The sequence below is a fragment of the Chiloscyllium plagiosum genome, chromosome 13, assembly GCF_004010195.1.
Source record: "Chiloscyllium plagiosum isolate BGI_BamShark_2017 chromosome 13, ASM401019v2, whole genome shotgun sequence".
NCBI classification, from domain to species: Eukaryota; Metazoa; Chordata; class Chondrichthyes; order Orectolobiformes; family Hemiscylliidae; genus Chiloscyllium; species Chiloscyllium plagiosum.
Window position 1 is genome coordinate 53617116 of NC_057722.1, and position 26433 is coordinate 53643548.

At 38.1% G+C, this 26433-nt stretch overlaps 1 protein-coding gene across 4 annotated transcripts in view; it reads left to right on the top strand.

Annotated features, from left to right (window-relative positions):
* Positions 1–26433, top strand: part of LOC122556039 (mucin-4-like) — a 113295-nt gene that overhangs the window by 53639 nt on the left and 33223 nt on the right. For all 4 annotated transcript variants that reach the window (XM_043702426.1, XM_043702427.1, XM_043702428.1 and 1 more), the window contains 15 exons: positions 2323–2508; positions 2941–3077; positions 3664–3785; positions 5025–5243; positions 5488–5718; positions 8446–8565; positions 10040–10251; positions 18172–18241; positions 18833–19000; positions 19559–19675; positions 20014–20277; positions 21902–22048; positions 23026–23210; positions 23571–23751; positions 24595–24720. In XM_043702426.1, coding sequence (XP_043558361.1) covers positions 2323–2508; positions 2941–3077; positions 3664–3785; positions 5025–5243; positions 5488–5718; positions 8446–8565; positions 10040–10251; positions 18172–18241; positions 18833–19000; positions 19559–19675; positions 20014–20277; positions 21902–22048; positions 23026–23210; positions 23571–23751; positions 24595–24720 — 2485 coding nt within the window. The remainder of the gene's footprint in view (positions 1–2322; positions 2509–2940; positions 3078–3663; positions 3786–5024; positions 5244–5487; positions 5719–8445; positions 8566–10039; positions 10252–18171; positions 18242–18832; positions 19001–19558; positions 19676–20013; positions 20278–21901; positions 22049–23025; positions 23211–23570; positions 23752–24594; positions 24721–26433) is intronic.

Genomic DNA, 26433 nt, shown 5'->3' on the forward strand with positions numbered 1-26433 from the left:
TCAGTCATGTATACTGAGAGGATGTTTCCCTATGTGGGAAAGTCTAAGACCAGACAGCATCGTCTCAGAATAAAGGGGTGCTAATTTAAGACTGAGATGAGGAAGAAGTTCTTCTCTCAGATCTCTTTGCCACAGAGAATTGCAGGGACAGAGTCCTTGAGTATATTTAAGGTTGAGACAGATTCTTGATCAGTTGGAAATCAATATTATAGGAAGTGGACTTGAGGAATGTCAGATCAGACATGATCCTTTTGAATGGCCGAGTAGGCTCAAGTGGCTCTGTCTTGAGTTTTCTTTTAGAAAATAGAGACAGTAGTGTAGTAATAATTCATTGGACAACTGTTTCAGGGGACCAGGTTAATTCTCTAGCCACGTAGCTTCAAATTCCACCACAGCAACAAGATTAAATTCAAAATTAATAAATCTGAACTATTCAGATGACCCTTGACTATCATAATCAATTCTGGTAACAATATGTCTGGCCTTCTGAAACGGCCAAGCAAGTCAAGTGCAGTTAAGAATGGGCAATATGTGCTAGTCTTGCCAGTGCAAGCTTATAGTGAAAAATAAAAAGTCATAGTGTATGGGTTCATAGTGGCATAGATAGAATGTTGACTGGCTAACAGGAAGGATAGAGTGTGTATAAATAGGCCTTTTCCTGGTTGGTGAGATGTAAACAATAGTGTGCCACAGGAAACAATGGTGGGATCTCAACTCTTTACAATTTTAAATAAATGATTTAGATGAAGGGACAGAAGGTATAATTGTCAAATTTGCTGATGACATAGAGAGAGATGGGAAAGCAAATTGTGAAGATGACTTTAGAATGATACAAAGGTATATAGATAAATTATGTGAATGGGCCAAAAATCTGGCAAAATGGAATGTAATGTGGGAAAATATAAAGTTGTCCATTTTGGCAGGAAGAATGAAAAAGAAATATCTCATTGGTATAAGATGGCAGAGCTCTGAGATGCAAAGGGATCTGGGTGTCCTCATGTATATATTGTAACAAATGCAGATACAATGAGCAATGAGGAAAGCTAATAGAATGTTACCATTTATCACAAGGGGCACGGAATGCTTTGTTTTATAGGGCACTGGGGGGATAACGTTTGGATTACTGTATACCACAATGGTGGCACTTCATCTAAGGACGTAAATGCTTTAGAAGCAGTTCAGAGGAGATTTACTAGACTAATATCTGGAATGGGCAGGTTATCTTTTGTGGAAAGATTGTAGACTTGTATCCACTAGTGTCAAAGATTTAAAAAGTAACTTGACTGAAATGTATACAATCCTGAGGTATGTTGACACGTTAGAAGTGGAGAGAAGGTTTCTTCTTCTGGGAGAATCTAGAAACAGGGGTCACTGTTTAAAAATAAGGGGTCGCTAATTTAAAATAGAGATGTGGTGAAAACCTTTCTTTCAGAGGGTGCTGAGACTTTAGAACTCTATTCCTGAGAAATCCGTGAAACAGAATTCTTAATTAATTTTTAAAGCATTGGTATATAGATTCTTGAAAGCAAGGGGATGTGTGTTTATCAAGGGTACTCAAATGCCAGGCAATGACCAACTGCAAAAAGAGAGAATCTAACCATTTCCCCATGTCATTCAATGGCATTACCATCCCTGAATCCTCCACTATGGGATTGCCATTGACCAGAAACCGAACTGTACTAGCCATACAAAGACTGTGGCTACAAGAGCATGTCAGAGGCTCAGAATCGTCTAATAGGTAACTTGACTTCTCACTCCCCAAAGCCTATCCACCATCTACAATATCCAATCAAGGAATTCTCCCCACTTACCTGCATGAGTGCAGCTTGAACAGCACTCAAGGATTGCATCACTAACACTCAGTAGTAGCCAAGAGTACCATCTACAAGATGCTCTGAAGAATCTCACCAAGATCCCTCAGACAACATCTTATGAACACACATCCACTACTGTCTAGAAGGACAGGGCCAGCAAACCCATAGATTACCACCACCTGCAAATTCCCAAGCAAGAGGAATCACCATCTTGACTTGGAAATATATCATAATTCATTCACTGTCACCAGGTTAAAGCGTGGAACTCCTTCCTGATCGGCATTGTGGATGCACCCACTCCAAGTGGACTGAGGTGGTTCAAGAAGGCAACTCACTCCCACCTTCCCAATGCCAACAAGGGATGGGCAATAAATGCTGTTCCAGCCAATGATGCCCACATTCCATAAGGGAATATATTTTTAAACATCCAATATTACACAACTAACCACACAAAACAGCTTCTGGGCTGTTCCAATTTAAAAATGAGTTTTCTTTTCTTTCATTTCAGGTGTATGATTTCCAAAACAAAACTGATGCTCACAGTCAAACTTTTCAGAGAGAGATTGAGGAACATGTCAACAATTACTATGGGTCAGAACTGAACATTACAAGCTTCTCACCTAAATGGGCACTGAAGATCACTTGGGAAAACGTCCTTCCATACACTGGATATCAAAACTCAGATCCTAATGGTGTATGTATTGATTAACCTTAGTTATTGTACCATGTTCACAATTCCAACACATTTCATCTGGCTACCACTTAGTTTTGTTTACAGCATTTGAATAATTCTGCAAAAGCCACCATAAAGAGTATATTTTCAATGTCAAAGGAAAATCTAATTTTCTAATTCCTCATAATGAATTAGATATTTTTTGAAAAATTGAGCATGAATCATCAATGCAGTACCTCTTGGTCGTTGTAAGCTAATGCCTTCAGTTTGTGGTTGAAAAACTGTATCATTCAATCATCTTTTTAATTATGTGATCAGTTCTGTAGAGACAGTAAATAATTCTTAAAACTCCATGTTTGGTACAGGGCACCATTTAATGACATGATGTGTTTTTGTTTGTGATTATCTTCATTACTTTAATGGAATGACAAACATGACACTTCTCTTTTTCAGACCAATACTTACCAAGCAGTCCTAACAACTGATGGTATATTTTCCTTCTGTTTAATTCAATTCAAAGATGGTGGAATGAACTGGAAATATGACATAAGGCCTTACTACAGAAACTATGCTCTCATGGGCTATTATAGGTATTTCTAGCTTACAGACTGCACTGTACTTTAAAATAGATGGATTGTTGTAAGTATTATTAATACCATTTAAGATGTTCATGGAATCCCCACAATGTAGAAGCAGGCCATTCAGTCCATTGAATCCACACCAACCTTCCAAAGTGCATCTCACTCAGAGCGACCCCACCTAGCCTATTCGCGTAACTCTGCATTTCTAATGTCCAATCTACCTAACTGCACATCCTTGGATGCTACAGGCAATTTAGCATGGTCAATCCACTTAACCTGCACATCTTCAGACTGTGCGAGGAAACCTGAGCACCCAGACTAAACCAATGCATACACAGGGAGAACGAACAAACGCCTCATGGACAGTCACCTGAGGCAGGAATCAAATCTGGGTCCCTGATGCTGTGAGGCAGCAGTGCTATCCAGTGAGCCACTGTGCTGCCAAAAATGTTGATTTAACATTGTAACCATAAGAAATCATGTTAGTTTGATTGAAGCAATTTTCCTCTCCTTTTTATTTTCATGCGCCACTCTTGAATTTCACTTTAATTGACTGTGTTATGTATTAATATACTTCCATTCTTTCCAATTGTAGTGGATCACTGCGATCATATCTTAATTCGGACATGAGTCTAGTCTTTAATGACCCTCAGACCAGATTTAATGTACCACCTGAAAAGATCTATCACCCAGATAGGTACCCTGGGTTTAAAACAGGTTGGCTTTCTTTGCATTTTTCTTTAAGTATAGTTTTGATTTAAACGTTACCTTGAACAGATCTTATCTTAAAGTAAATTAAGATCTAGAAAAATGTTTAAAATAGTCATTATATTTTAACTGTCTAAGGAAAGTTTTCAAATTCCTGTTTTTAAAATTTATTAAAGAAATATTTATTCAATATAGTTTGCCTGGTTAAGTTGGTTGGTTGGCTAAAGAAATAAAATCCCAACCAATTTTTAGTTGAAAGGACTGCTTAAGTTCCACACCACTATCAACTCATTGAACTTCTCTCATTAGTGATTCTTCAAGTTTAATGCTGGACAATGGTTATCAGCAAGCTATTTGAAATGTACAACCCCAAAACTGTCCTCGCCTATAACCATCTATATAGAGGAGGCAGTTCCATGTGCGTTGGCGCTGAACTAATAATTCAGAAACCCAGGGTAATGTTCTGGGGACATAGGTTCAAATCCTACCATGCCTGAGTGTGGACTTTGATTCAATAAAAATCTGGAAATGAAAGTAATTGTCGATTGTCATTAAAACTAATGACAATCTTTCACTAATGTCCTTGAAGCAGAAAAACTGCTGTCCTTACTTTGTTTGGTTTTTGTCTCCAGACCCATGACAATGTGGTTGACTCTAAATTGCCTTCTGAAATGGTCTTGTGCCTTCTGAAAGCCTCTTTGTGGAGGCAAGGTTCTGTTTTCACATTGAAGACACCATGTTGTGTGGCCCTATCATTGTGCTAAATGGAATAGAATTACAACAAATCTAGAAGCTCCATGAATCCCCTATGGGTATCAGCAGCAGTAAAATTGTACTCCCAATACAACCTGTAATCTCATGGCTCAACATGGAACCCATCATACCATTACCATCAAGACAGAATTAACACTGGTTCAGAGAGTAGTGAGTGAGGGCATGTCGGGATGAGCACCAGGTATATCTAAAACTGGTGAAGCCACAAGTCAGGACTAACGTTAATACCAAACACCACCAGCAGCAAATGTCGGAACCAAACAATTAGATGCCTTGGTTGAAGTCCCTAACATGTTTTGTTGGTACAAGAAAAAAAAAATCAAGCACCTTTTGCAACATGAGCCATGAGAAAATTAAAGTCTCATTTAAAACATGAACAATAATTTCCAATCTTTATTTGTAATAATCAGCCTTGTGTCTTTCGTGCATTTCAGGATCTATATTTGAATGTCTGTAATTTTACAATATTTACAGGTAGAAATGGACGTTGGGCCTACCGTCTTGAAAGAAATAACATTTCAATAATAAACCCAAGACAAAAATGCATGGATTGGTATTTAAGGGAACCTGAACCTTATTGGAGCAATGACACATCCCCTTGTCCCTGTACATTTTGGCAAGCTATCTTTGATCGTGCCTTTATATGGGGAAATAGTATATATTATTATGGGTTTGGTGTTAAAGACATTCAAGGTAATGTTTAAGTTTACTATTTTGTATTTTACAATGAGAAATGATGAAGTGCGAGAACTAACCATTTCTTTCTCTTAGCTCAATGAAAACTGCAATCAATTCCTGTCAGTAAAAAATAGATTAATGCAAGCAAAGGAATTATCTCACTAAATTTAACCTTGTCTTATATTAGAAACCTCAATAAAGATACTGAGTTGTAGGCTTAAGTTAATTTAAACATGAAAGGCATTTTTTTCTTTTGCAGCATCATACCTCACAATGCAAAGTAGATTCCCCAGCCAGCAAGGTTCTGGAATGCGATGCTACTATTCATGGAATGGTGCTTTAATCCACGGTGAAAAAGAAACTTTCCTGCCAGCACCATGGATTTATTTTGACTGGTGGACTTGGTGGCAGAAGGGTTACACATATTATATGGAGAAATGGAACGATTTTTGGTACAATGTCTTACCACCATTGAGAAAGCAATACAAAGGTAAAAAGAAAAGATTGATGCTTTCAGTAATACTTTTAAATCCAAAACCAGACAAAGAAGTGTAATGTGCTTTGCAATCCTTTTAATTTCCATGTTTGTGCATAATTTCGTAGCAATTCATGTTACAGACAGAACAAAGCAATATCATTATAAACAAGATGATCAATCCAACTACATTTAATTATGAATGTGATAGATACTTAAACAAGAGTTGGGAGATGTAGGCTAAATTAAAATTTCACTGCCATCATAAAGAATAGCAAACCCCAGCATGTACATTCCAAAGACAACCAACTTCAGTTAAAAATGCTAAGTAAATTACTATTCTCAACCTATTACTGAAGCTACAGCATTACAGATACTTCTCTTTTGTCATTTGCTCACTATACTCATTCAAAAAAAAAACAGTTTAGTGCTTAGACCCAACAGCATTCCAGCTGTAGTGCTGAAGATATGTACTCCAAAATTAGCTGCACTGGTAGACAAGCTATTCCAGTGTGGACATCCACCCACTAATATAGAAACTTGTCTACAAATTGTCCTGTCCCCAACAAACTGGGACAGATCCAATCCTAATCCAGTTCCTGCCCAATTTACTTACTCGCATCTTCAAAATGATATACCAAGTTATCAACACTAGCATCAAGTAGCACTTCCTTACAAAAAGCTTATGTAGGATAAGCACCAAGCAACGACAATCGTCAAAAAGGAAACATCTAACCATTTCCCTTGGCAGGCAGTCATGTTAATATTGCAACATTTTCCACAATTAGAAAGCAAACCAGTATCATCTTCGACCAAGAACTTAACTAGCCCTTTCATATCAATACCGTGGCTATAAGAACAACAGAGATCGGGTATTCCATGGCAAGCCATTCCCTTACTGACACCTTGAAGACTCGCTACCTCAAAATATGTCTCAGGATTATGACAATGCAGTCTATGGAAAAAAAGATTAATTTTACCTTTGAGGATAGCTACTAAGAATGTGTAAAAGGAGCTCTGTTGTAATGACATCAGATCACATGTATCAGAATGAAATCAGTAGACCTCTAAAAAATGCCTGTTCTTGCCAGGCACTGCAAATCATTAGGCTTAATAATGCTTGTTAGATGTAGATGTATTCGATTACAGGTTGGAAGACAGTGACCAGGAACCAAAAGATAGCATCAGGAAATGCTTGAAATAAAGCCCAGAAATAGCACCATGCTACAAGTGAGACGACCCCAGCGGTCTGACCGTAGAAGTGGAAGAAAACCAAAGAGAAATTCAGCAACAACAAAAAGTGAACAACAGCTTTCAAGGCACCACATCATAGAGAGGGAAAACCTGTGCCAAAGCTGAAAAAGTGCAGGAGAAAGACCCCAGCAGACCCTGCAGCAAGCTTACCACAAAAGCTGTAGGCCCCAGTGAATAAAATAGTATCAGAGATCAGAGGACCTACTGGGAGGGGGAAGAAAAGAGTCTACAGAATATTCACCAGCGGCAAGCATGTGAAGAAAGAGGATCCAGTCAAAGCCATTAAGGAACCACATCAGCAAGATCTCAGCCCAGCAAGTTTTATTGAGGTGCCAAGAGAGGGAAAGAGATCATGTCACAGCAGCAGCAGTGGCAGCATGGAAGGTTAAACCCAGATTGCAGCAAGCTACAGATGTTCCAGCTCTACAGCACACAATAGCAGGAAAAACTTTTTTTTTCTGACAATGTGTAGAGTGTGGCAGATCCATTGCAAGATTTCAGGCCCCCTGATTGCTGAGACCCACAAGACAAATTCTGCTATGCTATGCTCACAGTTTATAGCAGGAAAGCATTTTAAATTGGACACAGGGCAGATGTATTGATTCATTCAGATAGAGCACTATGGTTAAAGTAAAATATTCTTAAATTATCCTCCCTTCCACTTTTGGGTACACAAAGTGTTCACATCAAAATGAAAGAACAGATGCATGCTCACCTTACCACAACAGAAGAGAGAGATCACATAAATCCTATACGCCATTCCTCATCATAGTAGTTCTTTATTAAGAAGGGCTAAATGTATAGCTTTGAATATTCTTCAGTGGTAGATACTGAAAACACTGAAGTTGATTCAGTGTACCAGAAATAAGCAGACAATCCAATGCTGAGACTACAAAAAGGAATCAGGATCCTTCATTTCGTTCTGAAGACAAATTACATGCAGTAAGATCAAAAATGATGAAGGTTATGTTGAGTGATAGCTGAGCAACTGTAGACGCAGAGGTATTAGACCTTTCTGTACTAACCAACCAAGAGGTCCAGGACTTCAGTTTCTCAGCAATGGTAGCTGCACATATCACTTTATGGAGGAATATCTCCTTTAGAAATCAAGTTTGCAATTCTAAACACTTACTGTAAACACTGGCATTATATTCTTATATTCTCAGTGCAGTTTCATAGATATTCAGCACTTTCTTTCCTTAGCAGTGCTCAAACTTGAAGTGCATCTCATCAGAAAATGTCAGCATCATTTTCCTTTCATTATGTTGGTGTAGAAAAACTGAAACCAAATGCTGGGAATACACAGTAGGCCAGGAAACATCTGTGGATAGGAATAGTTAACATTTCAGGTCCCTAACACTTAATAGGAAGAGAGAGATAGAAATCCAGTATTTAGAGAAGAGCAAACATCTTCAAATGCAAATACATTTATTGGTAGTTCTGTGGCTTATGTTCATAAGTTCAGATTTTTTTTCTGTCTCTCTTTAGAAACGGAAGTTGATCCTTACCATGACTGTTGCAGAGACTCTGGTGATGATTATTTCTGTAATCTTTACCACACAAAGAGACCGAAGGACCACTGCATTGGATACATTCCTCCACGGATAGGTATTTCATGCATACAACTTAAAGCATTATTTTCAGCATAACTACAAACACAGGGAAACTAATCATTCAAACTTGGACACTTGTTTAGGATATTTAAAATAAATGGATTGGAATAGAAAATTAAATTTGGTATTAATGTGTCAAATGCTAGATCACAATTTTCTGGTCTTGCTTTTTAGTATGAAAATGCATAATTGCTGCTGATCAATAAAGCAAAGGAGATCTTAGAGCAAGATTATTTCATATCAATCAGTGATGAGCAAATTTAATATGATTAAATACACTTTGTGTCCTTCAATCTACCATTACCATCAATCCAGGGGACCACTGCAGTTCAATCAGTTCCGGTGGAGGGTAAGCCTAAAAATGAAGTGTCAGCTTAGTGAAACTATAACACAAGACTACTCCAATGCCAAACAACAGAATCAGCATACATTGCACAGGGCTATATGATCCCATAATTAATTAATCAGTTCTAAGTTCTGCAGTACTGTCAGATCCTGTTATTAATTGTAAATATATAACAACTCAAAGGCTGATGGAACTGTCAGAAATGGCAGGAATGGAAGAAGTGGGGATAAGAAATAAGCCATTTTTAGAGGAATAGACTATGTATGCAATGACAAAGTGTTGTGAGAGATTATGACAATAATGATGCGTGATATCACGGGATGACTTGACGGTATGAAGAAGACGTTGAATGTTAGTTCTGCAGAACATTGTAAGCAGTGTGTTCATGGATGTTACAGTATGTAGCCTAGGTGAGAATTTTTAATATTAACTCTAATTTCCTAACAAGATCAATATTAATTTCCAATCTCTAATCTCCTTTGAGAAGGTGATGGTGGGCTTTCGTCAACCAATGAATTCCAGGTAGCTATTCATACAATATCCAGAAGTTGTAATGGTACAACCTAGAATGTTGGATGAAAGGTATGGTTGTGTCGGAGTGTTGTGTTGTTGTTGAATTGGTCTGTGGAGCAGCTCCTTTGCACCTATCCCCAAGTGTTACTGAAGAGTTGCATGTACATTTGTCATCTTCGAATTTGATACCTCAGTCAACAGCAGGTGAATCCATTCAGTTTTATATATTTTCTATACAACCTTCAGAGAGATGTAATGACACAAATCTGGAGCAGGGGGGACTTAAATCCAAGTCTCCTGATTCAGAGGTAGGGACCCTTTCACTGCACCACAAGCACCCTTACTGTTCAGTTTTATTGTTTTCTTTCAATTTGCAAATCCACCTGTTCAGATAGGCTATAGGACACCTCTGGAGCAGGTAGGACTTGAACCTGGGTCCTCTAGCCCTTCATTCATTTTCATTCCCTATCTACAATTAGGAGGGCATATTAGAACATTTCAGGAGTCATCTTAAAGTCAACAGGTGCAGGACTAGCATTACATATGACCATAAGCATACCTATATTTAATTAAATTACTCATTTGAAATACATTGTCTTTAACTTAACAGGTTTTTTCTTTGGCGATCCCCACGTGGTGACCCTGGATAGTGTAAAATACACCTTCAATGGTCTGGGAGAATTTATTGTATTAAATGTAATAGACGATAATGGCGCATTGACATTTACCTTGCATGGACGAACCCTCAGAGCTGGCGTGAATAGAACATCACAGGCAACAAGCTTTGTAGCATTGGCAGCACGGGGACCAAGTGGAACAAAGGTAATTGAATTTGGTTATAAAAGAGATCTACAGAAAATTGCATATTGATCATGCTTTGTGATTTTAGCTGAATTAAGGCCAGCTGTAAATCAGTTCACACTAAGACTTTACCAATCAGTTTTGAGGATTTATTAGCTTTGGTACTCTCTCATGAGGAAGCAGCATGCAAACCACTCCAGTCAAACAGAAATTCAACCTGTGTGTATTTTTCTGGCACAGGGGTGATAGGCTTTCATATGTCAGAGACCTGGGAGGCCCGTTAAATTAACTTGTTAAATTTTCCAGTACTTGTACAAAAGTAATACCCAAATGTAAAAGTAATGTTGACTTACATTATTCTCTTGCAAATTTAAAATGCTGGTCCTATAGAGCTCAATAATGATTGTGTGTACTATTTTACATGATACTTTTTTTTAACTCAAATCCTTGTTTGGTGAATAGGACTGAAACATAATGACATCACCGCAAGGTACTTTTAATTTGGCTCCTTATGAAGAAATCTAATGGACAATCAAATACTGAAACAATTATTTAAAATTTATTGCATGCAGCAACCAAAATAAGACCCTTCAAGTAAGCAAGCTAAGCTTCAAAACCCAACTTGGCTATTATCCAATTAATGGTGGAAATTAGCTATAATTCCTCCCAACTAACAGAGTATGTCTCTGGATGGTTGGGACTTGATCCTCATACAGTGCAGTTCTGCAGAGTTCTGCCACTTCAGAATCCTGAGGTTGAATTCTTATAGGATTTTCTGCCTTGTGAAATTTCTGGTGGCACATTGTTGATGATCTTAAAGATCTGTTCATTCACAACATTGATTACAGTTCTGGGGTAACCAAGTTTGTAGCTTGCCTTCTTATCAGAAGTAGTTTTCCTGTTCCCTGTTCCTTGTTACATTTGGTGTTAACTACCTGTTCTCTCCCAGTTGCTTTGACTCCTTCTTCCCAAAGTTGGTTACTTACCATGCTGGCTTTTAATTCCTTGATTAAAGTTTCTCCTTATCCCTTTCATCTTGGGAAACACTTATTCTAGAAAGAGATATTGTTTATTCTTTCAATCCTTGAATAGTTACTAAGTTTACAGTATCACACATCAAAATGTGCTTCACACTCAGTCATGCAGTGACAGACAGAAAACATTAAAGTTTTCCAAAATCAGCAGTGCTTTATAGATCCTTGTCCTCATTTTTTAATGTGAGTTCCGTGCTCTCTTTAATTTTGAGATATTTGAATGTAATCTGTCACCAGCAATCCCTCAGAGTTGAGGTTTGTTGGGTTAGAGGAATTCTCAGATGACTGAGAAGCCCAAGCTTGGATCCACAAGTTTTGGATTCACAGGCCTGAGTTGGTTTCTTTCTCCTTCCTCTCTGCTACTGTTGAATTGCTGAGCCTTGATCTGTATTTTAGCTTGATGGATCAGGAAAGGGCAGGCTGAGTGGTTGCCAACTTTCTCTGTTGACCAATGCGAAGCTGTGAGAAAGGAACCTGTCAGTGGAAGCAGATTTTAGGAACCTGGACACAATGGCCCATCCTTTGGAGTTGGTTCTTCAAGAACAGGGATTTGAAACTAGTCGATGCAGCTTCAGGAATATTCATATCAGTCTGTAGTAAGCTAGTACAGCCAAGAACTAGCACGGAAAACAATGAGTCTAGTCTGTTTTCTCTGACTGTACGTCTGCTTTTGTCCAGCCACTATACTTAATTCATCAATTGCACCATTCTCACTTAACATAAACTCAAATCCACAAATGAAAACTCAAAAGTATTACTATTTACATTCCCACCGCCTCCATACAAATTTTTGGCATCACAGATTGAACCTGTCTGATGCCTTTACAATTGTTCCTGGTTTCTTTTCAGAGATGATGGTCCATGCTCAATGCTTGAACTTGAGTGTCACTCCTGGAGGTGATTGGTTGATGCTGAGTCTGTCTTGTCATCTTACTCTTGGTACTACTGCATTGAGCCTTTCCTTGTGAGTTCTAATAATAATGAAGCCTTTCTGTTTCTCCTGTGGACCTGCATGGTATCCGGATGAGATGTAGTGGTGTTTGCTCTATGATTACACCTCTGCTTGGCAGTCTCTTGTCCACACCTTTGTCCAGGTAAGAAAGCAGATAGAGCTTCTGCCTAATGTTGGCAACTTTATCATCTTGATTATTGCCCTGTTTGAGTTTCCTCTTCCAACCTTAATTGATCGTGATCTTTTGAATTGATATTAGGTCTGCGCAATGAAGGAAGTCAAGTCTTTAGCCTCCTCCTCCTTATTAACTGTTCTGCTGATAAAACTCCATTACCTAATGGGACCACCTTGTAATTAAATAAGGCACAATCTATCTTGTTATTCTTTGTCATATGTATCTTGGTGTCTCTTTCTTTTCTCCAATAGCTTGAGGATGGAGCGACAAACTGTTCACGCAATGAAATCCATTTTCATCAGTGAATTATCTGAAATACCAGTTTACAAAATGATAGATTTGACAAGTCATACAGAGTTTCATGACTTGTTTTCTTTTCTTTGTGTCGAAGATTTGTGGTGAATGTGACTGAGATCTGAGCCTCCCAGTCTGCGCAGTTTTAATTTAGATGGCTGACTTTTGACTTAAGCCATTTTGAGTTATTCACGAACACAGAGTTGATTCATGTCATGCTTAAACTCTGTCCGGATTTCCAGATCTACCAGCTAGAACTTCTTACTAGGATCTTTTATTTTACCCATTTGGAAATCTTCAAATCAATTTCTTCATTTTGGTTTCCTACACTTTGTAATAATTGGAAACCTGTTCCAATCTTACTTTAAAAAATGTCATGTGCAGAACATGTTAAAACATTCCAGCTCTCAGCTTCCCCCTACTGGACACATTCTGTTGTGTGATATGGTTTCTTGGTGCCAGATCATTTAAAAATGGCTGAAACGGTTTTTTCCACTCTTCAAATGTCTTTGCCAGGCTTTTTTTCTGGGTTTCTCGGTAGACAGAATCCCAAACTTTAAGTTGACATGTTAGACTGACCCCTCCAGAAACAGAGTCTCCCAACAGTACATCCCAATTCTGATTTCTCAGAGGAGGAGGAGACACAAAGTCAGCTTAGTTCAAACATGGACTTGCAGGGCCTGTGATCTAATTGGTGTCAGTTGAGGGGTGGGGGAGGGAGCAATCCAATCCCAAAGGATGAAGCTAAATACAAGTTGAGGGAGATCTTAAGTTTGCAGCCAGTGCTGGCAGGAGGAAGCCACAGTTGGGGTGGTTGGTGGGGGGTTATAGGTGTCTGGTTCCAGTGATTCTTGTCTCTCTCAAGCAAAACATAGAGAGTTGAGAACCATGGCTTGGGAAAACCAGAAGTACCGAGTCAAATTTAAATTGTGACCTAAAAATGAGATTCAAAGCTCCAATGTAATTAAATCATCAAGTCACCTTCTGCAAGAAAGTTGACCACATGAAATCTCCCCTAACCCCATACCAACTAGAATATAGAACATAGAATGGTATAGAACAGAACAGGCCCTTTGGCCCTCAATGTTGTGCCGACCTTTTATCTTACTCTAAGATTAGATTAACCTCCATACCCTGCACTGTACTATCTTCCATGTGCCTATCCAAGAGTCGCCTAAATGTCCCTAATATATCTGACTCGACTACCATTGCTGGCAGTGCATTCCATGCACGCACCACTCTGTGCAAAGAAGCAAACTCTGACATCTCCTCAATCCTTCCTCCAATCACCTTAAAATTATGCCCCCTTGTGATAGCCATTTCCACCCTGGGAAAAAGGTCTCTGGCTATCCACTCTATCTATTGCCTTTCTTCATCTTGTACACCTCTATCACGTCACCTGTCATCCTTCTTCACTTCAATGAGAAAAGCCCTAGCTCCATCAACCCTTCAGCGAGTTTTGAGAAGATTTGTACATCAACTAACCACAAAACGACATGACCCTCTCTCACAAATATCCTCACATACAGATGAGGAAGGACACCACTTCAACTGGGACAACACATCCATCCTAGGACAAGCAAAACAGAGACACGCACGAGAATTCCTTGAAGTATAGCATTCCAACTGTAACTCTATCAACAAACACATTGACTTAGCCCCGATTTACCACCCCCTGAGAGAAAGAACAGGAAATGACATCACCATAGGAAAGGGTATCATCACAGGAAATGACATCACCAACCCAAAGAAACCCAAACAGATAAATAGAAAGCAGGAATCATCAGCAATGCTATGTCCGGAGGCTCACTGAAGATGTTACCTAGTATGGTGATGAAACGTCTGACCATGAACCTTCCAGCCCAGTGAACAAACCTACATCCAGAACCTCAACCTGAGCTACAAATCTTCTCAAAACTTGCTAACACCTATAGGCGCAATACGCTGAAAATGGGAAACGAATGCCATCCGACAGAGTGCCACCTGCGAACAGCTGTACTTCCTGCATGAATGCATAAGAAAACAGGTACAACCTAAATGTCTTAAATGCAAACCTCCCCTTAACACCCCACTGCCAAAAGAATAGCAGAGCAAAACAGCTGCAGAATGCTTAGAGAAATGATTAATGATGCCCACAACAGACTCTGTAAATACAACTCGGAAATTGTGCACCAAACATCTTTACTCACTCATGCAACAGACCATGAATGGACAGACACAGTATAACAAGCCATAGATATTAGACAGCGACAAACACAGAAAATGAAAAACTAGACCGACAGGAAAAACTAGACAAACTTACACAAAGTAACAACACTGACAACACAGAAGCATGGATAAAAATCTTATCTGACTGACCCTTAACAGACACTGAAAAAGCCATGTTAGTAAGAGGATTAAATTACAACTTCCAGGATGTGGACAAAAAAGATTTCTTCGAAGCATTAGAAACAACACTGAACAACAACCAATTCACAGAAGAAACCCAGCAAACTATCAGACAGGTAGTCGCACCAACATTAAGCAGCAAAAAAGGAAACACACTCAATACACAAGAAACGAAAGCACTAGAAAAACTAAAAAAAGATAAAAACATTGTTATCCTACCTGAAGACAAAGAACACTTGACAGCCACTTTAAACCAAAGAAACTACACTGAAAATGTGAACCCACTACTTGTAGATACCAACACTTACCAACAAGTGGTGATAGACCCGAACCAAACTAGAGAACCAAATAACAGCCCTACTCAAAAAACTTCAGAAATCTGAAGAAATAAATAAGACTGACTTCCAAGAAAATGAAACCAAACGGATCCAACACACCACACTTCTATGGATAACCCAAAATTCACAAACCAGGAATCCCCCCTCAGACCTATAGTCTCACTACCTGAAACACCAATTTACAGATTGGCCAAGGAACTACACTAAAGTCTAAAACACTTAGTAGAAGACTCACTCCACTCCATCCAAGAACTCCTGAAAACCAAAGACATGAAGATAGAAGAGGATGAAATAATGGTCTCCTTTGATGTAACAGCCCTGATCACATCAATCAACATCAACCTGGCCAAGGAAACACTGACAACATTATTAGAAGACCCAAAGACACATACACCAAACACTACCAACTTCATCAGCAAGGACAGTATCATCCAGCTAATGGACCTATGCCTTATCACCCACATCACCTTCAACAACAAAACCTACAGACAAACCAACAGAACACCCATGGGATCTCCGACACCAGGGTTCTTAGCAGAGGCAGTAATATAGAGACTCTAACTAATAGCTCTGCCAACCATCCAACCCAAACTCTGGGTCCGCTATGTGGATAACACCTTTGTCATCACTAAACAAAACAAATTAGAGGGAACCTTCAAGGCCATCAATATTACCCTTACCGGCATAAAATTCACTAAAGAGGAGGAAAATAACAACAACTGACATTCCTATATGTCACAGTAGAGCGAACAGCCAATGGGGAACTTCAAACCAGTGCCTACAGGAAAACGACACATACGAACAAAATATTGAACTACAGAAGCAATCATCCCAACACCCACAAACTAAGCTACATTAGAACATTATTTCAATGAGCCACCACACACTGCAGCACAGAGGAACTACGCAGAGCCGAGGAAAATCACCTATACAGTATATTCAAAAAGAGTGGTACCCAATGAACACAATCCACTGATTTCTTAGCAACAAAACCAAACAAGCAGACAAAACATCAGAAACCCTAGCCACTCTCCCCTACATCAAAGGCATCTCGAAAATGACTGCCAGACTACTCAAACCCCTTGGCATCGTGGTAGCCCACAAACCTACCAACACACTAAAACAGCAGTTAATGAACTTGAAAGGTCCTATACAGACAACAAGCAAAACTAATGTCATTTACAAAATATCGTGCAAGGACTGTAACAAACACCACATTGGACAAACAGACAGAAAACTAGCCACCAGGATACATGAACTTCAACTAGCCACAAAATATGAACCTCTCTCACTAGTATCCTTACATACAGATGAGGAAGGACATCACTTCGACTGGGACAACACATCCATCCTAGGACAAGCCAAACAGAGACATGCACGAGAATTCCTAGAAGCATGGCATTCCAACCGGAACTCTATCAACAAACACATTGACTTGGAGGAGAAAGTTAGGTCTGCAGATGCTGGAGATCAGAAGAAGGGCTTATGCCCGAAACGTCGATTCTCCTGTTCCCTGGATGCTGCCTGACCTGCTGCGCTTTTCCAGCAACACATTGATTTGGACCCGATTTACGACCCCCTGAGAAAAAGAGCAGGAAATGACATCAAGACAGGAAATGACATTACCAACCCAAAGAACTCCAAACATATAAATAGAAAGTAGGACTCATCGGTAATGCTTCGTCTGGAGGCTCACTGAAGATGTTACCCCGTACGGTGATGAAACGTCTGAACATGAACCTTCCAGTTCAGCGAGCAAAGCTACATCCAGTCCATCAACTTTTCTTTATAAAATATGTCCTCCAGTCCAGGCAACATGTTGGTAAATCTCCTCTGCACCATTCCTAAAGCTTCCATATTCTTCCTCTAATCAGGAACCCAGAAATGAACACAATATTCCAACTGTGGTCTAACCAGGGCTCCACAGAGTTGCAGCATAACCTCACAGCTCTTAAACACAATCCCCCGTTAATGAAAGCCAACACATCATACGCCTTCTTAAGAACCCTATCAACTTGGGTGGCAACTTTGAGGGATCTATGGATGTGGACTTCAAGATTCCTCTGTTCCTCCACATTGCCAAGAATCTTGCCTTTAACCCTGTATTCTGCATGCACATTCAACCTTACAAAGTGAATCACTTCACACTTTTCCAGATTGACCTCCACCTGCCACTTCTCAGCCCAGATCTACATCTTGTCAATGCCCCATTGCAAACTACAACAGCTCTCCACCCTATCTACCATTCCACCAACCTTCATATCATCAGCAAACTTACTAACACACCCCTACACTGAACTCTATTAAAACAAGAAAGGGTGGCCTGGTGGTGGGGTAGGATCAGGATTCTGATTTTTAACATTAAATCTTCCACTGACTTGTGCTTTCTTGTGGATATTTGAAAGCTCCCTGCAGCATAATGTTATGCTCTTTGTTTTTACTGACTGCCAACTGCAAAAGGTAGGCAGGACCTTAAGGTCATTGATGACTGATGTCATTCCCAATTATAACCTGAATATTGATCTTCAATTCCCAAAAGATCCAGTTTAATCCTGGAGAGTTACCAACCCTAATTCAAGCAATTATTTTGATTTTGTCATACTTGCAACAGTCACATGCAAAACAACTTAACTTCGAAGAAATATTTTTCGATTGACCTCCCATAAGCAGTAGAATGCCTCAGTACTGTATCCATAAAAAGTATCTGGAACCTTGTTCGATTAATGGCAATTACAAATTAGGAAATTATTTCTGTTGCAGGTTCAGTGGAATCTCAATGATGATGATGAAATAAGTGTGATGGTTGATGGTAGCATTTTCGAAGTTACAGGTTAGAACAAATTATTTAACTTTAAAATCCACTATACGCTTATTATGAAGTCTATAAATAAGCATTAGGGACATGGTGATGTGTATTTTAATTTGGAAGAAATTGAACATGTTTTCAATGTTAACCATCGAGACTTTTATAAAAAGCATAAAATTCAGCCAGAATTAATTCACAGTTCTGACAAAGAAAACTTCTTTCTGGTAACTGCAACAAAGTGTTAAATGTGTATAAAGTGTTCGCTATTCAACTTACAGGCATGAATTGTTAATTATTTACAAAACATTCTGATTATAATTTACAGATCAGTGAAACAGATAGCTGGTCTAAAACAAGATTAAATTTTATAGCATGTGTCAAAATTGCAAGCAATAATGTAGCAGCCTCAATTGTTATCAAATATTGTACTTCTTTCAAAAAATGTACATTCAAAACTTAGATAGTAAAGGAAATTTAATCAGAAATACAGAATCTATTCCTTAAGAAAGCTTTGCTTTTAAAGATCTGTTCACAAAATTGTAAAGATTTTGTAATTCAAACTTATGAGATAAAACATTTATTAAATTAAATTCTTGCAATCATTTTTCTTTACAGAAAATTCTACCTATATAAAGCAAGTAACCTTACAAAAGACAAGCAACAATGAAACAGTGGCCACTTTTGAAGGAGGAGCATCCATTACTGTTTCAGGAATGAAGGGGGCTTTGGCATTCACTACAACATTAGATAATTCTTTAAAAAATAAAACAGAAGGACTCTTGGGTGAGTGATGATTCCACTTTTAAGTTGTGCCCTTATTACAACTTAAATTTTTATGGATTCTCTCAACTAAACTAAAGCAGCCCCTGCTGCATTGAACACCCTAAATGTCTCATATTTTAACATTACTCAGTAGATTATATGTGAAAAAACACACTCAAGTCACATATCTAATTGTAACATTATATGGTTATCATGGAGTTTTAATTACATTTCAAATATTTATTAGACTACCCTTTCCCCCAAAATCCTCCTTTTGATTGTTCGCCACTTCGCTTAATTGCTAAACAAGTTTCAAACAGAACTGAATAATGGAGACTTGTCAACACAGTGGAAAGGAATTGTCTAATCAAGATTTTGCTTTAATCCAGAAGCCACATTAGAGCTGACAAGACACCTGTTGAAAATTTAAAAAAACATTAACTTCATTTATCTGTACATTTATAGTATTTTTGAATAATTTCAGAGTAAATGATGTATCATAAAACAGAACCAGAAACAGATAGAATTTGTCATTATTTTCTACATAATATTATAATAATGCCCATTTCATATGTCTAGGTGTCTGGAATGATGATAAAACAGATGATTTTAAAGCCTCTGATGGAACATATCTTGACTTTGATGGAACAATTCTGCCCAATGAAACTCAGATATTCTTTAATTTTGGCATGACTTGTAAGTACAAACTTCACATATTTCAAATTTTTATTGTGAGAAATAATTAATGAAGAAACTGAGTAATTTACTTAGATCTAACTATTTTGGAGGCAAGTTTAAAGGACCAGCTGATCTTTTCATGCCTAATCATCTATTGTAGTTCTGAAGAAAGGTCACTGGACTCAAAACATTAACTCTGCTTTCTCTCTACAGATGCTGGCAGACCTGCTGAGTTTCTTGAGTAATTTCTTATTTTGTTTCAGATCTTCAGCATCTGCAGATCTTTGGTTTATTTATTCAATTTTGTATGTTTAAGCATCCAGAACAATGCCAATATGATCTTTTCTTTTACATAGGGAAAACATCTCCAAACAACAGCATATTTACATACAACACCACTGCTGGAGAGTCTTGGTACACATACAACAATAATAGTTTTGTACCTTTGTTTTATGATGAGCTTTTGCGAACAGCTGAAAAGGAGAAAATTGACAAAGCTAATGAAACATGTCAAGGAAACGATGACTGCATTTTTGACGTTTTAAGTACAGATGATTTATCTTTTGGAGCAGTAACATTACAAAGTGTGACAACATTTACAGCACAGAACAGCACAATGAGTACGTATGCACATCTGTTAAGTAATGAAATTATTATTGACACAGTCATTCCTAGTGTTGGATAGAAGAATATTGATGAGAACAAGGTCAAAAAAATTTTTTTAAGGACTCTTGGTGTTTTTTGGAGTCTATGTTTTGATTTTTCAGGAGCAACCGTTTTGTTTTTGGAGGCTATTTATTTAATTTCACAAAATAATTTATTCAGTGTTGCATTCATGTAACCACAATACCTTTTATATGTATGTTAATGCATGAGACATTTAGACTCATACAGAAATAAAATTTTAATTTGTCAATATCGCCAATAATAATCAACTCTTCATTCAACTATAACACAGAAGGAAAACATTAATTTCCTCAGTATCATTGTATTTTAAATTGATATAAGAGGACAGGCATAGGTTAGTAACAAAAGGTTTTGTTTAAATAACTGACCCACATTTCTACACATAAAAAGCCATCACCTTAAACACACCTCACTGATGAGATCACAGATAATATATTTCTAACACATACACACAAAGCAGAAATAATCACACAGGTACCACTATCCTTGTTACTGCATCTGAGGTTGAAGATAGTGTTCATTGTAGTAAAATCCAAGTGTGGTAGCTCTTGAACCTATGCAGCCTTAAACTCAAGATTCCATATTCATTTGCGAGGAATTCATTCCCTCAGGGATTTAAAGTGGTCTTACATCCCAGTTATCGGAGTATTACTTTGTTGACAGGTTTTTAACTGTTCTGTTTCTACTGCTTCCTCCCTCTTGATCCCCCGTAGCCTCTTCCACCAACCCCACAACTCGTCGTGCTGTCTAGCTAATTTCACACAACCCTCTTGCAACCTCTTATCTCACCGACAGCCATTATGCAACTTCCTTCTTTCCCCACAACCATCTGGCAGCCCCCTCCTCATCTTTCACCAAACACACCCATCCCTGCAGACATCCCATCCTGGCCCACGGAACTCCTAGATCCAGACAGTGGCTCCAGAACCTGGCTTCAGCTAATTGTGATTCTCAGTGACTATGTCGCAGTTTTCATTGACTTTCCCTATTGCTTGTTGCTCCTTCATTCAGATTGCTTCTGTTCCATAGTTTTTGCTGCTTGATGTATTATTGAATCTATCAGCAGCACGTGTGGTAGAGTACTGGATGGTGATTGGAGGAGTAGCTCCTCACAATTGCCTGCAATTAAAACAGGTTTCTTTTCTCAATCTGTCACCTCTACGAATGGGATTTCCCAGTTGATTGGGGTACTTTCAAGGGTGGTTTTGCTGACTGCCCTGTGTGGGATGAGAAACGATGAAATGTAAAGGGAACTGGAAGAATTAGAATGGATGATACTGGTTCTACGTTAAGAACTTTTTTAAAATGTCAACTACTCACGAAAAATACAAAACATGGCTTTAAAATACTGGTCTCAACTTTTACTGTATAAACTTTATCTATGTTGCTGCTAACTCAAAGATGACATTAAAATATCTTAATTAAAAGTTCTGGAATTTCTCATATCTGAACAAGAATATATCCTTTTCACTTTGCATGTAATACTTTAAATTTGTTTGCAAACTAAAAGTGAATTCAGACTGAAAGCTTCCAATAATATTGATGCAATATTCACAGATAATTTCCCACCTAATATCTCCGGAAGTTCAACCATTCAAACTCGCCTCAATGAACCAGTGTTTGTTCTTTTTACTGCAACTGATAGCAATAATGATGAGGTGACATTTTCCGTGGCAACTAACTCTCCAGATATCACAATCACAGGTAAAGTTGAACTAATCAAAGATTTTCTCAGGTCATTTACATCTTTAGCCAATTACTATTTTGACATTCAACCAAGAATAATATTTTGTATGAGATACCATGTTTTAATTTTGAATATACTATGTTTACGTGAATTGCTGGACCATTTTGAATTAAATGAAGTCGTGATCCATACACAATTGAGGAATAGCTCACAGGCTTCATAAGAAGAATGCAACAAAAGCACCCCAATTTAAGATGATCATCAATTAATTAAAGAATAAAGTAGAAAATTAAATTCTTGTATCATTAGAATTTGAAATTCTTTCAGACATACATTTAAGCAGTGCCCATGGTTACATTGAATAGAGAGTTTGGACCATTTCTTTGAAACAAGCAATATTAAAGGCTACAGTGACCACTAGTAAGATATACATCTTGTTAGATTGCTGTGCACAAGATAAAGTCCATGTCTAAAATGTAACCACCTGTTTGGATTAAAAATGAAAGTGCTTAACAAAGTATATTTTAGTTATGGAAGAAGTGCCTTTTATGTTCATTACTCTAGTGTGTATTTTTTCCAGATTCTTGTTTTATGCATTTAGCTATGAATCTTAATTGTGAAATACTTAATTTGATAAGAAACAAAAACAGAAATTGCTGGAAAAGCTCAGTAGGCCTGGCAGCATCTGTGGAGAGAAATCAGAGTTAACTAATAACTAATTAACTCTCAGTTAACTCTGATTTCTCTCCACAGATCCTGCCAGACCCATTTCGTTATTTCAACAATTTTGTTTTTTGTTTCTGATTTCCAGCATCTGCAGTTATTTCAAATTTTACTTAATAGCTTTATTTCCTTATAAATGTATATTACATGACTGTTGTGCATAGCTAACCTTTAGTAAAAGCACCAAAGAACTATATTTCTTTCAAAAATAGATCCGAATATAAATACACAGCATTTCTAAAAATTGTGTATGTTCTTTTTATCCTTACAGAAAATGGAAACTTTTCTTGGAATCCAACAAGCTCCATCCCAGTGTTTGCCATAATACAAGCAAATGATTCTAAAGCTGTTTCTGTGTTAGGATTAACACTTGTGTTGTGCAACTGTAGTATCAATTCAACCTGTGATTATTCCAGATCGATTTTAAGCACAACAACAAACAATACTGTTTTTAAGGTTAAACAAATTTATGCATTTTTAACAGCATTTTCAACACAAACCTTTTAGGTTGTATGGAAATATTAAGACGACAATTTGAAGTTTAAGTGGTACATCTGAATAATGTTTATTAGAAAATAAGACTACAATTTGTTGAAATTCATTTTATACTTAAGATTTGAGTGGTCCAATTAAAGTAGATCATGCTGTTGATTTTTTGGCATAAAATGCTACAAGATAGTGAAAAAAACAAGAGATTTTATGGCAATTTTAATGTTCTGATGTAACAAAACTCTACGTTGACAAGGTCACAAGATGTAGGTAGAATTTTTAGCCAAAGGAATCATGCAATCTAAATCCTGTCTACACAATGTTTAGGTTGCAGGATGTCGCTGTACCACTGCCTACACGGGTGATTACTGCACTGAGGATTTTGATGCTTGTCAAGATAACCAATGCTTCTTGAATGACACTTGCAAAGACCAGCCTGCACCACTGGAGGGCTACACCTGTGATCCCTGTCCAGATAACTTAAAAGGAGATGGGATAAAATGTTTTGGTAAGGAACAGCTTAACTTATATTTACTGAAGTTTGCCATCAAAATAGAAATATCCAGCAATTCTGGTTGCATTTGTGAAAAGAGAAACTGAATTAATATTACAGGTCAAAAGTGAAAAATAAACTACAGGTTTTAATCAAGCACAGACAGGAATTGCAAAGTTCTGTGATACGGTGGAAGGTAGGGGAGATGATGGTGCAATGCAAAGGTGGATGCCATTACAAGGCCTACATTTCCATCTAGAAGGACAAAGGCAGTAGACACATGAAACACCACTAACTTGTGAATTTCCTTCCAAACCATCCACAGTCCTCACTTGGAAATGCATTGCCATTTCTTCAGTGTCACTGAGTCTAAATCCTGAAACTCATTCCCTAACAGTATTGTGGTTCTATCTACACCAGATGGGCTATGGTGGTTCAAGTAGGCAGCTCACACCCACTTTCTCAAGGGCAATGGGGGATGGGCAATAAATGCTGGCCCAGCCAGTGAGGTGCACATCCCATGGCTGAATAAACCTGATGCTGCCAGACATGTGGACTAACATTTTCTGTTTTCATCTTAATTTTCAAAATATGAATCTTTTCTGAAAAAGAACAGGAAAATTATTTAAGAAATTTTTCTGGCAAACATAAACTAATTGACCAAATTGTATTAATTTTAGGAAGTATTACTGCACAACTAACATTAACCTCATGAAGTGGCTTTGTAGAACATTTGAAGAAATAGTGATGTCTAGTCCCATTGAAGCAGACCAAAAGCTCTACCAAGAATGATGAATTTTAGATTAGGTATTATCAAAACACCTTAATTAATTTATGTGTATTTGTTTGATATTTAAGACTTAGATGAGTGTTTGGAAAACATATCCTCCTGTGAACAGATCTGCACCAATGTGTTTGGAGGATACAACTGCAGCTGCAATGAGGGCTATGCAGTAAGCACACTCAACAGCTCCTTGTGTACTGGTAAGATGCCAAACTTCGTTGCTATCAGCAAAATCAATCGGAATTTAGGAGGATGGCGGGATTGTTGGGGGTGTCAACTAAGATGGTTTCTTGACAAATGGATTTTTAAAAAGCAGTTATTTTTGGCCTATTGTTGTGCAATAAGGACATGATTAGCAAATGACATTTTGGTAAATGAGGTCTAGGAAAGAGTTATTATAATATGGTATAATTTTACAGTAAGCATAAGAGTGATTTAGTTACATCTAAAACTAGCGTTTTAAATATAAACAAACACATCCAAACAAAGTATGTAGATGATTGTACAATGTTGATTGGAAAACTAGATTAAGATATCATGTTAGATGGAGAAGAAAATACGTTCTTCAATTAAAAAGTGATGCATATGCTATTACCAAAAAGTGTAACAGATGTGGACACTTTAAAATTTAAAGAATGACAAAGAACAACAAACAGTGAAATTCACAACTAATCTTGGAGGAACTGTTGGGTGAAGTTCACAGCACAGAATCAGATAAGTTAATTGTTGTTTTAAGTCTGTCCAAGAGAAAGGCTGCAGTAGTGAGTATAGTGGATTCTTTCTTGATTATATGTTTTTGGAGATAAGTCTCTTGATTAAACTTAAAATATAAGCCATAGCTATTAATTTATCCTGGGGCAGTGTTTGTAGAGGAATAAGACGATGTTATTTTCTGGGTCTGTAGATTGTGAAGGAGCAAAAATGACCTTTGCAGTGATATGTACTTCTTGTCAGATGTGGGAGATTAAAGAGAGTTTAAGGGTTACTGCGGATTATATCTGCCATAAATGCTGTTGGATGCGAATCTTATCAGATCGTGTGATCGGTTGGGAAGACAGATAGAAGCAATGAGGAATTTGCAACAGCAACAGTATGTGATGGATGGCAGATATAGGAAGGGGGGAAAGTCTCAGATACAGTCACATAGATGGGTTAACTCCAGGGAGAGTGAGAGAGGTAGGCAGCTAGTGCAGGAGTCTTTTGTGGATATGCCCATTTCAAACAGGTATGCTGTTTTGGAAAATGGAAGGGGTGATGGATTCTCAGGGGAACGTAGCACGAACAGCCAAGTTTCTGGTGTTGATGCTGGCTCTAATGCAACGAGGGGTACGTCGGCTTCCAAGAGATCAATTGTGTTAGGGGATTCTGTAGTCAGAGGTACAGACAGACGTTTCTGAGGCCAGCAGAGAAAAAGCAGAATGGTGTGTTGTTTCCCTGGTGCCAAGATCAAGGATGTCTCAAGAGAGGGTGCAGAATGTTCTCACGGGGGAGAGGGGCCAGCAGGAGGTCATTGTCCACATTGGAACCAATGACCTTGGAAGAGAAAAGGTTGAGACTCTGAAGGGAGATTACAGAGAGTTAGGCAGAAATTTAAAAATGAGGTCGTCAAGGGTACTAATGTCTAGATTACTCCCAGTGCTACAAGCTAGTGAGGGCAGGAGTAGGAGGATAGAGCAGATGAATGCAAGGCTGAGGACCTGGTGTATGGGAGAAGGATTCACATTTTTGGATCATTGGAATCTCTTTTGGGGGAGAAGTGACTTGTACAAGAAGGACAGATTGCACCTAAATTGGAAGGGGGCTAATATACTGGCAGGAAAACTTGCTAGCACAGCTTGGGAGGATTTAAACTAGTAAGGTGGGTGGGGGGGTGTGGGGGCGGTGGGACCCAGGGAGATAGTGAGGAAAGAGAT